This window comes from Stenella coeruleoalba, assembly GCF_951394435.1.
Source record: "Stenella coeruleoalba genome assembly, chromosome: 10".
Lineage (NCBI taxonomy): Eukaryota > Metazoa > Chordata > Mammalia > Artiodactyla > Delphinidae > Stenella > Stenella coeruleoalba.
Window position 1 is genome coordinate 27,274,229 of NC_137156.1, and position 18,243 is coordinate 27,292,471.

At 39.6% G+C, this 18,243-nt stretch overlaps 1 protein-coding gene across 17 annotated transcripts in view; it reads left to right on the top strand.

The window, feature by feature from the left end:
• Window positions 1–18,243, top strand: part of PKHD1 (PKHD1 ciliary IPT domain containing fibrocystin/polyductin) — a 534,197-nt gene that overhangs the window by 412,726 nt on the left and 103,228 nt on the right. For 16 of the 17 annotated variants that reach the window (XM_079935418.1, XM_079935415.1, XM_079935403.1 and 13 more), the window contains 5 exons: window positions 9,351–9,505; window positions 10,859–11,011; window positions 12,812–13,690; window positions 14,393–14,561; window positions 16,196–16,353. In XM_079935418.1, coding sequence (XP_079791544.1) covers window positions 9,351–9,505; window positions 10,859–11,011; window positions 12,812–13,690; window positions 14,393–14,561; window positions 16,196–16,353 — 1,514 coding nt within the window. The remainder of the gene's footprint in view (window positions 1–9,350; window positions 9,506–10,858; window positions 11,012–12,811; window positions 13,691–14,392; window positions 14,562–16,195; window positions 16,354–18,243) is intronic. The other variant, XM_079935409.1, reaches the window with a different exon arrangement.

Genomic DNA, 18,243 nt, shown 5'->3' on the forward strand with positions numbered 1-18,243 from the left:
GTTATTGATAAGAAGACTATCAATGGGTAGAGGAGAAAACTGGAGCCTGGAAATGAGATTGGGGCCAGTCTTATTTTTTAGAAGTTGATAGAGGAGGACCCGGCACAGGTGATTGAGAAACAGAGACGCAAGAGGTGATTCTGTGCTGGGAGAAAGAATGGAGAACACGAGGGACTTGAAAGAATGCCAGGATGGCTGACAAAGAGAACAGACCAAGCCATGATGTTAGGATTCCAAGGGGTAGTTACGGGTCAGGGCCATATTCATTGGTGATGTCAAGAATTTTTGTGTTTGGCCTCCTGAACATTGTGCAGCTGTTTTAGGTTTCTAAGGGGATAGTATGGGTGGGAGGTAGCACTGATAATCACATTTTTATATCTTAAAAAAATATTTCTAGCTATAATGCAGACTATAAGAGGAGTCAAAAATGGATCTAGGGATATCACTTAGGAGGTGCAAGCAAGAGATAGTGTAACTTGTGGTTAGGAGCTGAAGTGGCAATGGAGAGAAGTGGGCAGATGTACAGACAGGACATAGAATCTCTTGGATGAATCGGGCGTGAGGTGCTTTCTTGGTTCTGGTTTACGTAGATGGATGGTGGCACCATTCACTAGAGGAGGACTAAACTTTGGGGAAATGATTATGAGCTCAGATTTGGTCATGTTGAGTTTGAAGTGCTTTTCTGATCCCCTAAAGGATTTGTGAGGGAGGCATTTCCAACAGGGATCAATAAGAATCTTTCATCATTATCAGGTTAGCAAGTTGGAATTTGGCAGGAGCCATATGAATGGATTTTTCTTATAAGAATGTGTTAAAAACCTCATTCAGAATCTGAGCTACAGGCTATTTTGAAAGAAACTCAATTTTATTAATTAAAATTAGCGATAGTAATTAACTAGCTGCCACTTACTGAGTTCTTATCATGTGGGCTCACTCTGTGTCAGGCATCTACCAAGCATTTTATATACACGATCTCACTTAAATCTCTGAGTGCTATAAGTTAGGTATTATTATCTTCATTTTACAGATATAAAAACTGAGGCTGGAGAAGGTAAGTAAAATTTCCAAGGTCATAAAGCTAGAATTCCTGAGGCTGAATTTTTACCACAGTTGGTCTGATTCCATTGTTTGTGTTCTACATACTGCAAATATTAAAAACAAAATCATATTAAAACCAAAATTATTTAGTATCAGTCCTGATGAGGAGTACTTTAATGAGTTTATATGAATGATATGTAATTATCACAGTGTATTCATTTTATGGATAATTTCTTTTTTTAACCTTTTAAAAATTTGTAACATAATTTAAGACTCACAAGAAGTTGCAAAAATAGTACAGAGTTCCCATGTACCCTTGACTTGGCACTCCCTGGTGGTATCTTACATAACCATAGACTTTATCAAATCCAGCAAGTTGATATTAGTACAGTGTTAACCGAACTACAGACCTTATTCAAACTGTTTCTTTAAACATTGATCTACAATCTTTCTTCCATCAAAAGCCAGTTTAGTAAGTCTTTCTAATATACTGTTATGGGGACAGATTTTACTTGGACCCCTTTATGAACTTTCACCAAGAATTCTTTCTACCAGAATTGTAGATCTGAATTTATTTGTATATAATGTATTTATTTTATGAAGGATGTTACAGTGAAATCTTCAGAGGAAAATTTTCATTCTATAAACTTAGACTTTATAAACTTTAACTTTATAAACTTAGGCTCATTTCTTACACTACCAACCAAAGTAAGCTTAGCCAGATATTTGAAAAAAGAATTAAGTTTCTTTTGTTACATATTATTATATCAATTTCTCTCTAAATTAAATTACTCCTTGCTGTTGCTTGCTTCAGTTGACTTTTGGGGAGACTGATGAATAAAAATGTTGGATTTTTGGATTACAGATAAGTCCAAGGAGGTTATACCTAGATTAAAAGAAATTCATTTTTTTATCCATTACAAGTATGTATGTATCCATTAAGTATATTTTACTGTGGGTCTCTTTAGGGAGACCATGTGCTCTTTGAAGTTAAGTGGTTACTTGATGAATCCTATGATAAAGTTTTCAGATTTTATCCTGGTCTGGGAAGATTTTAAACAAGACATGGTCCAATTTATGTTTGAATCTGATTTATGCTGTGTGGACAATTGACTGTTGGGAGGACAAAGGTGGAAGCAGAGAGATTAACTGTTAAAACATTGCAATATGTGTCTTTTTGAATTGTGGTTTTCTCTGGGTATATGCCCAGTAGTGGGATTGCTGGGTCATATGGTAGTTCTATTTTTAGTTTTTTAAGGAACCTCCATACTGTTCTCCATAGTGGCTATATCAATTTACATTCCCACCAACAGTGCAAGAGGGTTCCCTTTACTCCACACCCTCTCCAGCAGTTGTTGTTTTTAAATTTTCTGATCATGCCCATTCTAACCCGTGTGAGCTGATACCTCATTGTAGTTTTGATTTGAATTTCTCTAATAATTAGTGATATTGAGCAGCTTTTCATGTGCTTCTTGGCCATCTGTATGTCTTCTTTGGAGAAATGTCTATTTAGGTCTTCTGCCTATTTTTGGATTGGATTGTTTGTTTTTTTAATATTGAGCTGCATGAGCTGTTTATATATTTTGGAAATTAATCCTTTGTCCATTGATTCATTTGCAAATATTTTCTCCCAATCTGAGGGTTGTCTTTTCATCTTGTTTATAGTTTCCTTTGCTGTGCAAAAGCTTTTAAGTTTCATTAGGTCCCATTTGTTTATTTTTGCTTTTATTTCCATTGCTCTAGGAGGTGGGTCAAAAAAGATCTTGCTGTGATTTATGTCAGAGTGCTCTTCCTATGTTTTCCTTTAAGAGTTTTATAGTGTCTGGTCTTACATTTATGTCTTTAATCCATTTTGAGTTTATTTTTGTGTATGGTGTTAGGGAGTGTTCTAATTTCATTCTTCTACATGTAGCTGTCCAGTTTTCCCAGTACCACTTATTGAAGAGACTGTCTTTTCTCCATTGTATATCCTTGCCTCCTTTGTCATAGATTAGTTGACCATAGGTGCATGGGTTTAGCTCTGGGCTTTCTGTCCTGTTCCATTGATCTATATTTCTGTTTTTGTGCCAGTACCATATCGTCTTGATTACTGAAGCTTTGCCAATGTTCATTGCAGCACTATTTACAATAGCCAGGTCATGGAAGCAACCTAAATGCCTATCAACAGACAAATGGATGAAGAAGATGTAGTACATATATACAGTGGAATATTACTCAGCCATTAAAAGGAACAAAATTGGGTCATTTGTAGAGATGTGGATGGACTTAGAGACTGTCATACAGAGTGAAGTAAGTCAGAAGGAGAAAAACAAATATAGTAGATTAACGCATATATGTGGAATCTAGAAAAATGGTACAGATGGAACCAGTTTGCAAGGCAGAAACAGAGACACAGATGTAGAGAACAAATGTATGGACACCAAGGGTGGGATGAATTGGGAGATTCAAGAGGGGATGAATTGGGAGATTGGGATTGACATATATACACTAATATCTATAAAACAGATAACTAATAAGAACCTGCTATATAAAAAATAAATTAAATTTAAAAAAAACATTGCAATAACATTGCAGTATTTCAGGTAGACACATGCTGATGGCTTAGATTGGGGTAGGATGATGGAAGAGGAAAGAAGTGGTTAAATAGATGTTGAAGAAGAGCCAACATTATTTGCTGGTGGGCTGGGCAAAAGGGAAGAGTTCAAAGGTCACTGACTTGAACAACTGGGTGAAGAGTGATATAATTTAGTGAGATATAATTTAGTGAGAAGAGGACAACAGGGAAAAGAGTAGGCTTATAGGGAACCTTTCTCAAAGGCTCTCATTTTTTTATCTCATCTCTTTTACTTTTTTTTTTTTTTTTTGCGGTACGCGGGCCTCTCACTGTTGTGGCCTCTCCCGTTGCGGAGCACAGGCTCCGGACGTGCAGGCTCAGCGGCCATGGCTCACGGGCCCAGCCGCTCCACGGCATGTGGGATCTTCCTGGACTGGGGCACGAACCCGTGTCCCCTGCATCGGCTGGTGGACTCTCAACCATTGCGCCACCAGGGAAGCCCTCTCATTTACTTTTTAAAGAAAGTGCGTAAAGCCTTGGCCGGCCTCTTTGTCCTGGTATTTTTCTGTTTCTTAAGTGGTTTATTAACTTATTCTGTTATTTATAAGAAAATAACTCTGACCTGAAGAACAAATCATTCCTTGTCTCAACTTTTTCCAGGTCCTAGGCTTTTAATTCTAAGGTTATCATTGATGATATCTATTTTATTATCTACCATATCCAATCAATGGTGGTATTCTACAGATATACTTTGGGTTTTTTCCTGTTCTTTTTCATTATAGTTTATTACAAGATATTGAATGTAGTTCCCTGTGCTATACAGTAAATCCTTGTTGTTTATTTTATATATGGTAGTATGCATCTGTTAATCCCATGTTGCCAATTTATCCCACCCCCCTTCCCCTTTGGTAACCATAAGTTTGTTTTATATGTCTGTTTCTCTTTTGTAAATAAGTTCATTTGTATTATCTTTTAGATGTCACATATAAGTGATATCACATAATATTTGTCTTTCTCTAACTTCACTTAGTATGATAATCTCTAGGCCCATCCATGTTGCTGCAAATGGCATTATTTCATTATTTTTTTATGGCTGAGTAACAGTCCATTGTGTATACATACCACACCTTTATCCATTCATCTGTCAGTGAACACTTGGGTTGTTTCCATGTCTTGGCTGTTGTGAACAGTGCTGCTATGAACATTGGGGTGCATGTATCTTTTCAAATTAGAGCCTTTGTCTTTTCTGGATATATGCCTGGGAGTGGGATTGCTGGATCATATGGTAACTCTATTTTTAGTTTTTAAGGAACTTCCGTACTATTTTCCACAGTGGCTGCTCTATGGCTACATTTGTTTGGAATATTTCTTGTTTGTCTGCTTTCTGCTACGTTCTCACTTTGGCACTTCCACGTGGTTTTCTGTAACAGCTTCTGTACTGGCTTACTAAATATTTGATATATGCAATTAGAGGGTCAAAAGTACCCTTGCATCTCCTCTTTACCTTTACACTTCCTACTGATCCTTCAAGATTCCATCACATCTCGTACAAGGCATTCAATCTCCCCTCCAACACACAATGATTTTCCCACTGTCTGAATCACTATTCCATGTGATTTTCTGATTTATAATTTTAATTTAAATACGCTTCTTAGTGATTGATACTGAACTGCTTCAGGTATGTATTTCCTGTTCTTCCAAGCAGCTTCTATAGGAGAGGAAAATATTGGTGTTTTTTATTGATTTGGTATATTACTTAGCATCTAGTACACAACAGAACATAAGGAAGAGTTCCAATAAATGCCTGCTACGCTGGATTGATGTATCTTTTCTGGAAATCAGAGCTTGTTGAGCCTGTTGACTCAATGGCATCTTGTCTAATAAATTAGAACCTTGAATTTAATTTCAAAAACTACTCTCATTTTTTGGCTCATTATTCAAACCTCATTATTATACTATAAAAATATAGTTCAAATGTTAGAACGTAGAGCTGGTGGCCTTATTCATTTATTAGCAGGAATTCAGGATCACTTTTGTAGTCTCCAAAAGAAGATGATTCCTTCTGGTCCAAGGAACTAGTGGGTGCTAATCTCAGATTGCCCATTGTCTCCATGCTAGGAAAAGACATGTGAGTTAGGAAGGGAGGAGAGCAATAGATTTCTACAATGAAAATGAGCTTGGACTTTTAGGGCAGGCAGGTTAAAATACTTCTAGTTATGCAATTAACTAAATGTGTAATTTTGGGTAAAGTATTCTCTCTGAGTCTCAGTTTCTTTTTCTATAATATGAGAATAATAATGCCTGGTTAATAGAGTAGTTATAAGGGTTAAGTAAATTAATGTGGTTAAAGAACTTAGCCCGGTTTCTGGCTCCAAGTCAGCCTCACGACGTGGTAGTTATCGTAGTTATTGTATTGTATTGTAAGAATCCTGATTCTTTCAGTCAAAAGTAAAAGTAAAAGCCACCCTTCTTCATCACTTGGGAGATTGCATCAGGCCCTCCCTCCACCTCTCCTGTTTCTATATTTCAACCTCATTTAGTTATGCTGAAAAGGTTTCCACGTTCTATAGGGTGCACGTGAACCCAGAGCTGTCGGCTCTTCCCAGCTTTACCACCAGGGAGGACATTTCTCTTTCCCCTTAGTTTCAATTCAAAAGTCCAGGTGACTGCAGTTGATAACACTGTACTGTGTAATTTGCTAAGAGAGTAGAACTTAAGTGTTCTTACCCAACAAAAGAAAGGGGTGAATATGTGAGGTGACAGATGTATTAATTCGTTCAATGGGGGAAATCCTTTCACGATGGGTACGTATATCAAATCATCATATTCTACACTTTAAATATCTTACAATTTTAGTTTTCGATTATACCTCATAAAGCTGGAAAAGGAAAAGGATTTTGATCAACAAAGACAGGTTGGATCCCTTGCTCACCCTTTGGTAAAAGGCTTGTGAGACTGCAATTCTCAGATCTCACTAGGACCACTTAGTGTGGTGGGTGAGGAGAGCGGTTCTCAGAAGAGATGTGGTGGATTTCCTGGAACAAAGGAGAAAGGAGGTCAGGTAGACAAACAGTTGACACCTACGACAGCTATTCTTGTTGTCACCGTCAGCATCATTACAGGATTCGATTTCTTAAACACCTCACATAGTCCAGTGTGGTCTGAGAGTGTCAGGAGATTTCAGCGGCAGTTGACAAAAGAAAGTTTAAACTGGAGTTTAAAAAAAAAAAAGCCTCAGTATTACTAGAGTTCAGAAGTCTATGGCCACTCTTATTCCTTGGAGGAAAACATTTTGGCATCTGGACACTCTGAGACTGTGGTCAAGTGCAGCTATTATCATTAAGACCTCCCCAAAGTTTAGTTAAATTCATTTAAGTTATAGGTGTTTCTATATGAATGGTTTATACACAGTGGTAAAAACTTTTAAATCAAATTTGGAAGTATATTTCTTTTCATTCTTTGTAATTATGTTCTTTTGACCAAAAGTATTATATTTTCCCTATACTAGGTAAAATTTAATGCCAGAATAATGGAAACTGCTGATATTTTCTTTATACTTTTCAAAAGTTATCTTTCAGGAGACTTCTTCAGTGATTATTGTTTCCTCTCTCTTCTCATATGGTTTCTATTTAGGTCCAGTTGTGTTGCAAACACTCTTAATTTTTTTGTTTATTTATTAGTTTTGGTGTGTTTTGCTGAGAACAACGAGCAGGTCTCTCCTCTTCCCTGTAGCTATAGGATTCTTATTAGTATTAATCAGATACATGAAATAGAGCTGGGATTCAAATCCTTAAGCTGGGATTCAAATCCTTAAGCTAGGATTTTTTTTTTTTTTTTTTTTTTTGCGGTACACAGGCCTCTCACTGTTGTGGCATCTCCCGTTGCGGAGCACAGGCTCCGGACGCGCAGGCTCAGCGGCCATGGCTCACAGGCCCAGCTGCTCCGCGGCATGTGGGATCTCCCCGGACCGGGGCACGAACCCGTGTCCCCTGCATCGGCAGGTGGACTCCCAACCACTGCGCCACCAGGGAAGCCCAAGCTAGGATTTCTTGAAACGGTTGAAGGGCAACCATAAGAGTCAAAGACTGCAAATAGGAAGAGTGGATATTGGAATTTAAGGAATACTGAATACTGATACTTGAGTAGCAAAACTTTTTAGTCTATTGATATGAGGATCAAAATTTTCTCAAGTTACCACTGTTGCTGTGTGGACATAGGGTCATGCTCCCTTGCCATCTGTGTATGTCCTTATGAGATATAGAATCTCAAGGCTTCAGGAGTATAGAGGAGAGAGAAATGTTTATGAATCTGTAAAGTTTGGGAAGTCTTCATGAAAAAGGTTGACTTAAGTTCATTTATGTTTTTAATATAAAGTTTGGGATAATAATTTCAATAATTCCTTTTTCTCTTTTCTAGGATATAATAGCAAATCAGCAAATCCTGTCTTACAAAGACTCTAAATTCTTTAATTAAAATTGCAACTATCCACAATTGTCTTTTTTTCTCTCTTTTTTACTCTCTCTTATTCTCTGTCTAACCTCAGGCACACAGATTTAAATTAATTACAATCTTTGGTTCATAACAGATTCATATCATTGGCCCAAGAATGACCCCCTTTAATTTCTTTCTTTCTTTTTTGGTATTAATATTATGTACAAAACATCTGTGAATTCCCCACTCACACAATAGACTCTTTAAGGGTGTCTGCTAGTCAAAATCTAAGTTGTCATTTTTTAACACAAAGGCCATATGTTTTATTTACCATTATGTCTCTAGCACCTACGATAGTGTCTGGTGCATACTGTTGCTTAGAGCGGACAATATATATTGCTCGGTTGAATGGCCTTCACGTGGACCTGCTGCCTGGATGAACCTTTACTGGTAGAGGAGACTCTATTGTCAACACTTGCTAAAGTGTGGACATGAGCAAAAGAGGCAGGCCATTAATATAAACGTATGCTATTGAAGTTGGTAATGACTGTAAATGGAGAATAAAGCAAATATATTCACTGGAAAAGCTAGGCAGCAGGGAACGATTGAACAAAAACTTTATTAAATGTGAGTTAAAAAAACAAAAGTGAACAAAACCCTTATTACATATTGTGATGAAAGCACAATGCTTGGAACTTAGCACCCTCAGGGAATGCATACCTTTGTCCCTGCAATAACAGAGAGTGGGGAAGGGAAGCTCAAAATATCGTCACTTTTCAAATGAAGATATGAAACTCAAAAGAGTTACGTGACCTCTCAAGGTCACACAGCTACTAAGTGGAACCTCTGGGATTCACACTGTTTCTGCTTGACCGCGAAGGTATGAGCCTTAATGCATGATGATTAATTGTCTGAAAATGGTATTAGAGGTCTTCAGAAAATTTGAGAAAAGATCCCTTCTGAAATACCTTTATTATTCAAACTGTTTCCCAATTGAGGAAGACGATTTCCATTTTAGGAAACCATATGTAGACGGCATATACTAAACTCTGGAACTTTTACCCTTTCTTGTTGCTTTGTCTGGTACTTCATGGCCACAGAATATCTTTGTTAACCCTGTATTGTATACATATCAGCCAGAAGATGAACTCCATTGGCATTAATTTTTTTGCAAAGACCTTTTTTCTCTGTCTTGACTTGATATTTCTACTTTACTCTCCCTGGTGGGAATTGTTGTCTGCAGTGGATTTCCTCTTCTCCCTGGAGTTTAGTAGGTCATCTGTGTTGTACTGCCAGTGTACCTGATTCCATCTTTATGCTGTTACAGAATTATAGTAGAGAACACAGTGGATTGGCGACCCCAAGACAAGATTGTCCTTAGTTCCTCTTCATATGAACCTCACGAAGCAGAGGTCCTCACTGTGAAAGAAGTCAGGGGCCACCATGTTAGCATCCGTGAACGGCTCAGACACCGGCACGTCGGTAAGGCTTTGGTTTGTTAGTTAAGGGAAGTGAATGAGCCAAGAAAAACGTGTTCAGCAACCTGCCTTGGGACCTTGGATCTGATCGGCGTTCAGAGGGGATGGATAATATTTTACTGCTGCCCTAGGCTCATCCTTAGAAGGCTTTATCTCCATCCCTTCATTAATTTTATTGCCTAATTAAAAAAAATCTTTGATGTGAGGGAATTTTTAAACTTTTTATTTATAATGGCAAGCCTAGAAGCAAGCAGAAGGGTTAAGAACCTTGTTCAAGGTCACCGGGTATTTTCATGGCTGAGCCAGAATAAATCTCATGGGAGATGAGTTTCCAGTTCATTTCCTGGCATACTGAATCACACAGCCACTTAGAATGTGGTAGTCATTGTAAATAATGACTCCTTTTTCCATACTTAGGAATGTGTCCTTCCTGACATGAAGTTCATTGTATCAATTGACTACTACTACTGCCCCAAAATATAAATAAATAAATAAAAACCAAATACCTTTTTCTTGAAAAAAAAAGTACTGAATATTTTAATACAGTATACCCACTTAAAATATATTGCATTATAAATAATAACCATATTTCCCGCTTCAGCCTAATAAATAAATTTAACCCAGGAAATATAGCTAATAAGTAAAAAACATGGACATAAAGGGATTAGGGGATATCTTTCTTGTCTCTGATATGTGAGAGGGAAATACATGCTTTCAGCAGGACTGTATCTAAAGCTATTTCTAAATCATGGCTTTAAGGATGATTTTGTTTCTAAAGAGTGGCGGGGAAAAGAGACATCGTTAGCAATCCTTGCCTATAATACACAACGTACAATGCAAAGTGGGGTGGGCAGTGGAACAAACCAGCAAGACTGGGGAGGCTCTTTCTGGGAGTGACGAGTTCCAGACCCGCCAGGAGAGGGCGTTGCCGCTGCTGCTTCAGTCCTATCACTGCCTCAGTGGATCTGCGATTCCTCACTCTCTCAAAGAGGTTCAGGAACAATGCACAACCAAAGGCGGGAATCTCACACTGAGGAATTGAAGGAAGGAGGCCGGGGACCCCACTAATTGAACCGGTCTTCCCTGACATCCCTGTCCCGCTACCCATAGTGATTGAGGACAAATGAATTCTTGCTCAAACACGCTCACTCTGATCCCAATGAGAGACCAGTGAACGGGCTTTTCATTTCTCAGCCGACGTTTGTGGAGGACGCCCGAGGAAAAGCAGACCTTAATGTTAGGAGGACTTCCGCGGGGAAAGGAGTGTTTTCATTTGTCAGGTTCGCTGGGTCCCCAGCTGGCGATCTCCGAAATAGGCTTTAAAAATTTTTTCCTTTCCCAACTCCCGTTGCCCCAGGAAGTGTCCACGTCATGGAGGATGGCCGACACATTCGTTTGGCTTCAGAGGTTGGACTTCTGACCCGAAACATACAAATCCAGGGTGATACATCATGCGGGGGGAGACTACTTGTGGGGTCCTTCAGGAAGTCCAGCGTGGAAGAATTTTCAGGTAACTGAAATTTTAAGTTACTAAGCACTACCAATTGGAGGCTATGCATCTGGGACACTCAGAAATTCCAACGGTGGGAATTTTCATTTATAAAACAAAATATTTGAAATAGATGCTTCTCTGTGCTCTGAGAAGCTATGCATTTTCAGTACTAATCTGTGCTTAATTATCAGTGTGATGTTAAAATAATATACTAGCTATCAGCACACAGGCACATTTTTACCTCAAAAAAAAAAAAAAAACTTCAGCAGATGTGAAATTTCCTCTGCTTTGAAATTATAGATGATTTAATGACCACTTGAATTTTATCTCTTTCCTGAATTTCTATTACTCTTTCCCAGTAGCATGCTCTATTTGATGGCAGGCCTCATCTCATGCTATAAATTAATAGTGTAAATTTAAATAAGAATGATTTCCATATTCTAGACTGCTTTAGGGATCAGTTAAATTTCTCTCATTTCTTTCAAGCTTTAGCTCTTCTGGAATGCTGCAAAGTTATTTGATTAGTACCTTTTTCTTAAACTTAGGTTCCTTAAAATTGATTCCCAAGTTGTTTCCTAGTCAAATAAAGCTCCATCTCAGAAAGTCACTGCGTACATGAATGTAATAAAGGCTCTGAGAAAGCCTGGAGCAAAGGACCTAACGGTTTCCCAAGTATATTGAGCACGGAACACTTTTTGTGGGTATATCTGCTTTACCGGTATAGTAAAGAGCAATGTTTGAACCTTAAAACAAAAGTTCGAGGGCTTCCCTGGTGGCGCAGTGGTTGAGGGTCCGCCTGCCGATGCAGGGGACGCGGGTTCGTGCCCCGGTCCGGGAAGATCCCACATGCCGCGGAGCGGCTGGGCCCGTGGGCCATGGCCGCTGAGCCTGTGCGTCCGAAGTTCGCGATTTCTGGTTCCTAGAACAAGCTCTCTCTCCATAAGCTCCAGCTCCGCCAGTTCTCAACAGAAGTGATTTTGCTCTTCCCTCCTGGCCAAAGGACATTTGACAATATCTGGAGCCATTTTTGCTTGTCACAGCTTTTGTGGAGCTTCTGGCATATAGCGGGTAGTTGCTCGACATTCTATAAGGCACAGGACAGCCTCCCACAAGAAAGGATTATCTGGTCCAAAATGTCAGTCATGTTGAGGTGGAGGAACCCTGCTCTGGAAGGCTAGACAAAGGCTGAATCCCGGTTGTGGTTGTGTAAAACCAAAACTACCCTGCAGTTTATGAAGACAGAGAATTAGGGAGGGAGCGCAAGACAGGGCCCCTTTCCACGGTAACTGCAGTCCAGGCTGGAACCTCATCACCAGAGCAGGACAGAAGGCCGATTCTTACAGCTGAGCACCAAAGCCAGAGCCCAACCACCAGCAATGCTGGCTCAGTCCTGAGCCTCTGGGTTGCTGGTCAGGGCTCTTAAATCATCCCTGGGGAAGGGAAAGAGAATCTGTATTCGATGCTTCTTATGGACTAGGAACCACGATGGTTTCCATGCCTACTTTGTTTCATTTAATCCTAATATCTATGCGAGAAAGACATTTTATCCTCGCGGTACGCGGGCCTCTCACTGTTGTGGCCTCTCCCGTTGCGGAGCACAGGCTCCGGGTGCGCAGGCTCCGGACGCGCAGGCTCAGCAGCCATGGCTCACGGGCCCAGACGCTCCGCGGCATATGGGATCTTCCCAGACCGGGGCACGAACCCGTGTCCCCTGCATCGGCAGGCGGACTCTCAACCACTGCGTCACCAGGGAAGCCCCATCCTTCTGCCTTTTGTAGGGAAGAAGTAAGTACCTGATGACATGCATTTTGCTTGCAGGTATCCTTCAACTTTTCAATGTGGAAATTCAGAACTTTGGCTCACCACTGTATTCCTCCATCGAGCTCACTGATACGTCGGCAGGATCCTGGATAATATCTTGTACTCTGCACCAAAGCTGTGGTGGGGGCATTCGTGCAGCTGCCAGTCAGGGGATCGTTTTAAATGACAATGTAGTGTTCAGCACAGCTGGCCATGGCATTGATTTGGAGGGTCAGGACTATTCTCTCTCTAATAACCTTGTGGTTCTGATGACACAGTCAGCCTGGTCTCCCATTTGGGTGGCAGGAATCAAAGTGAATCAGGCAAAGGACATCCATCTCCATGGCAACGTTGTGGCAGGATCCGAGAGAATTGGCTTTCACATCCGAGGCTACAGGTGCTCCTCTCCTGAAGCCCTTTGGTCTGACAACGTGGCCCACTCAAGTCTTCACGGCCTTCATCTCTATAAGGAGACTGGACTTGACAACTGTACCAGTATCTCTGGCTTCTTGGCTTTCAAGAACTTTGACTACGGTGCCATGCTCCATGTGGAGCATGGCATGGAAATAGAGAACCTCACTCTGGTCGACAATACTATTGGCCTTTTGGCAGTAGTTTATGTGTCTTCTGCCCCACAGTGTTATAGTGAAAATCTACAGATTGTGGTTAGGAATTCAGTCATCGTGGCCACTAGCTCATCTTTTGACTGCATTCAGGATAGAGTTAAGCCTCGTTCTGCCAACGTGACATCACCTGATCGAGCTCCTTCCAATCCCAGAGGGGGTCGAGTTGGTATTTTGTGGCCTGTATTCACCTCGGAACCAAATCGGTGGCCTCAGGAGCCATGGCACAAAGTGAGGAGTGGCCATTTAATTTCAGGCATCATGAAACTTCAAGGTGGGATGTTTGGGTTTCCAAGCAATGTAGTGTCATACATCTGTGCATAGAAGCTTTAACAGCATTTTGAAATTATATCAACAAAAGCGTACAGTGTCGTCTGGTGCTTGCTGTCCAATTGACCATCTACTGGGCATTGATAACCACAATGGTAGTTTATAATGACAGTGAGTGATTTCTTTAAAAAGTCACCGCTCTATACTTGTTGAAGAGCTTTCCCAGGGAAATATTTCATTTGATTATATGCCTAACCTCTTAGGTACGTGTTACTTTTCCTGTCACACAGAGGAGGAAATTGATACGTGGAAATAGTGCCTCAGTGAAGTTGTCAAGTAGTTGGTGGGGCAGCCAGGATTTAATCCAATTATACTACAACCTACGCAGAGAATCTTCTATCAGCTCTCTTTTGTACTATTGTACTCACTCCTCACTGGATTTTGATCAAACCTTTGATGGAAAGTATTGCTCTTAAGATGTCAATGTGTTGGAATGCTCTTCTACTTTGTATACAATGTCCATGTCTTCAAGAATTAAAGATATTTTAAGTCAAGATTTATGTAAACTCCTGGAACTACCCTGGACAGTAGCTTAAACTTAGTCCTGGACATACATTAGTATAAGAATATTTAGTTGCATAGTCTGTATTTGTGGTTGGTAGTTTACATGATATAATGTTGTAATACCGTAAACATTTTTTTTCAGATGTGACCTTTTCTGGTTTTGTGAAGAGTTGCTATAGCGATGATCTAGATGTCTGCATTCTGTCCAGTGCAGAGAACACTGGGATCGTGCCTCTAATAACGGCAGAGAGGACCAGGATGCTAAAGATCAAAGATAAAAACAAGTTCTACTTTCCTCCTCTACAAACCAGGTACCGGTTTTGGTATTTATAGTAAGCCATATTTATGAAGGGTTTGGTAATTCTCCAAATACCTCAACATGTTTTTTAAAGAAGGATAAAATCATCAATGGGAATAGAAATAAGTCCTTCTAGAAAAATATGGTAGATTGATTGGTCCCAATTCTTTACCCTCCTATATTTGTGCCCTTTGAGATACAATTTTTGCAGTCTCTCTCACTGAAGAGAAAGAGACTGTTTCTCTCTTCCTTGAATCTGGAATCCACCACGTGATGTCCTCTGGCAGACAAAAGCGGCAGAAGTGATGGATTGCAAATTTTATTGATATTGTTTAATTGTTTCATCTTTATTAGAGGTACTTCTTTGGGATGTTTTCTAAATCAATGGAAAAAATTGACCCTGATTCTTGAACCTTCCATGGAGTATGGTGTCACTAGTTTTCAGCAGGAGGCTTGGGTGTCCTTGTGCAGGCACTGGTGGGGAAGGAGACCATGTCTGCTGTTAGGAATCCCTAGAATGAACCATATGGCTTAGACAGATATTTGCTCTCAGACCAGGCGTAACTACTGTTCTTGAACATATGATCTGAGAGTTTTATTCAAGAATCTGAAAACTAGACAAGGAATTTTTTTTTGTTTTTTTTTTTTTGCTGTAAGAGGGAGTGGGAAAGTCAGAGCAGGGAAAATAGGTTATTTTTACTTTCCTATAACATTGGGAAAACTTCTTTAGTTGGAATAAAAGAATCAGGAAAAGCACCCTAATTAGAAAGTTTATATGTTTGGCCCAACACCAATCTCTTTTTGATGCCCATCCCTGAACCGTTTTTGGAACCTAAACATTATTAGGTATACAATTTGTGTTATTCTGTCATTTTTTTCTACTGTCCAATCTTCTTTATGTTCAACTCTTACCTATGGGACGAAATAGTTATAAAGCTAAACGATATTAGCATTTGATTATTTGTACTATTAATACCTGACACATGGTTGGCATGCAATAAATATTTAATATTATTACTAATGGTACCTAAAAATGTTAGATGAGAGGAAATAAAATAAATTCTCTATAATTCAGTGTTATAATTGAATAATAATAACTTATTTATTTATAACCAATAACTTCTTTATATACCCTGCTTGACTCTAAATTCTGATGCCTATGTTTATCACCATTGTATTCCCCAACGTACAAGTAGTAGGTTTTCAATAGATATTTATTGCATGAGACCATCTTTTTTTACATTGTTTTTATACAGTACAAGTATAATTGATATTTATAATGATAATCTTAAAATACTGCAAGGCCCCAAAGTTCCATTGCATTGGAACATTGCATTGATCACATCATGTTTAATAAATATTATTAGTTAGGGGCATTTTATTGTATCTTAGAAAATTAGTGATTTATGTAAAGATTATATAACTCGATATCCAGAATATTCGGTTAATAAGAATTGTCTTTTTCCCTTGACCATATAACTGGGAAATAACATTTTCTATAGAGTGTTATTTCATATCTAGGTAACACGTTAGTAATAATAAAATTTTATTGAATTTATTTTTCATAACGTCAGCACTACCAATATATGTTTCCTTTTGGTGGCTTATCATGGAAATGAGAGAGTTGCTTTCTATCTATCTTCCCAGGAAAGATTTAGGAATACTGGTCTGCTCTGAATCTGACTGTGAAAGTCCTAGAAAATATCTCTTTAAGGATCTGGATGGGAGAGCTCTGGGTCTGCCTCCACCAGTTTCTGTATTTCCTAAAATTGAAGCAGAATGGACTGGATCCTTCTTCAACACAGGTCAGTTCTATCTGAACTCAATGTCTCCAGTAGAGGGAACAAGCATGGGACGGAGCTGGTTTGGCTGTGTGGTCCAGTGGGAACAACATATCCTGGAGAGGAACTGAGCAATAGAGTTGGCGTCTGTGCCAGTAAGCTGTTCAACTCACCTCTATCTCAGGAATGTTGGATGCTTAAGGGATGTCACAATAGCACTGTTTTGCCCTCCATGAGATTGCCTGTGGTCCATGTCAAAGGTACAGACTCCCAACACCACCTGTGCACAGGTGAAGAGAATGGTCCTCTCACTAGGTTGGTCTCTTGGGCCTGAAGCAGCACTCTCTGTGCTCAGCGTTTCGCAGTGTCTGCCTTGGAAGCAGTTCCTCTGGATTCTGAATCCTTCTCTTCCACCAGAGCTAAATGCCCTCACTCTGGATAGGGTGGTAGACTAGATGGCATGCCTTCTTTTTGCCTTCCTTTTCTCCATCTTCTAATTGTCCCTGGGGGCTATGATCAAAATCCCTTCTTATTCTTCTTGCTTTTACAAGCCCATCGGGCTATCAGTTTTTATAACTGGACCCCTGGAGAGATCATCGTCTTTCTGCTTCTACAAACAACGTAACTCTGAGTTTACATTTTTGTTCAGGTGGAAACTGCTGCAGGTACATCCCAACTTTCTTCCTACTTCATTGTATGACTCTTTTCAGACTTCTTTTCTAGTCTCCCTTTCTCTTTTGAAGTTTTGAATATTCCAGGACTATCTTTTCTTCCTATCTTGCTCCTAAGTCCAAAGTTGAAATACCATTTACTGCTGATGGATTTATATCTCCAGCCCAGACTCCACCCTGAACTGTAGTCTGTTATAACCAAATGACTCCACTGGGAGGTATAATTCGCATCTCAGACTCAATATGCCCCACGTGGGGACTCCTGGAGACGTGACCCACAGTTGTCCCAGCTAAGCCATGCAGAAGCTAAAATATTGACACTTCAAAACCTTACTCTTCATTGGCCGAGGGATGCTCCTGGGTACACTAACTCTCCAGCCCTTTGGCTTTCCCTGAACAGGCCAATCATGCTCTTTCCCAAGGCCAGGAAAAACGTTTCCTGGAAGGTTTCCTTCTGAGGAAGGAAAAACCTTCCTCAGAAAGGAGTGGTAGGTTTTTGTAGCAGCCATCTTTGGTATGTGAAGGTGAATGCCAGGAAGATATGGGGTGACATTGAAAATGTCTCTTGCAAACAGGAACTCTAAAATGTCCATCAAATACTCCAGGTGTGAATAATAATATTCTGTCAATGAATTCTTAGGCGGTGCTTACCATGTGGTATAAATATACTGTTTAGGCACAAGCATATTTGCTCCTGGTTGAAAAGCTGTATATTTTATTTTTTCACCACTCTTTGTCTTGGTTATGAAACATGATTCAATGGTAAAACTCTGATAGGTATTACAATATTACATGCTACTTACTCTCAGCACATGGACAGTTGTGAGCATACATGTGGGAGGCTGAAGGTATATTGGGAGGTGTGTAGGCTGGACTGCCTTAAACTCCTGATGTTTTAAAGCTTTATAACATTTTAAATGAGGTTGCTGTAGGTCCCAACTGTAAGGATTCCCACAGTAGAATCCACTGTTTATTGCACTACAAATACAGTCTGTGTCTTCTTGCCATGAAGGAGACAGTACATAGTAAATGGTGCCTTCTGGGTACTAACAGGATTGGAGTGTTTTCCTGTGACTTCCAAAATGGGAATAGATCCCTCCTTCCATAGTTCAAGTCCCTTCTCATTTTTTAAACCATAGTTTTATGCTACTTTCCAGTTTCTGTCCACAATATGGTAGAGGAGAAAAGCACAAATTTAATCTTAAGAGAATAAATGTCTATTTTGTATTTTTCCTCTTCAAGA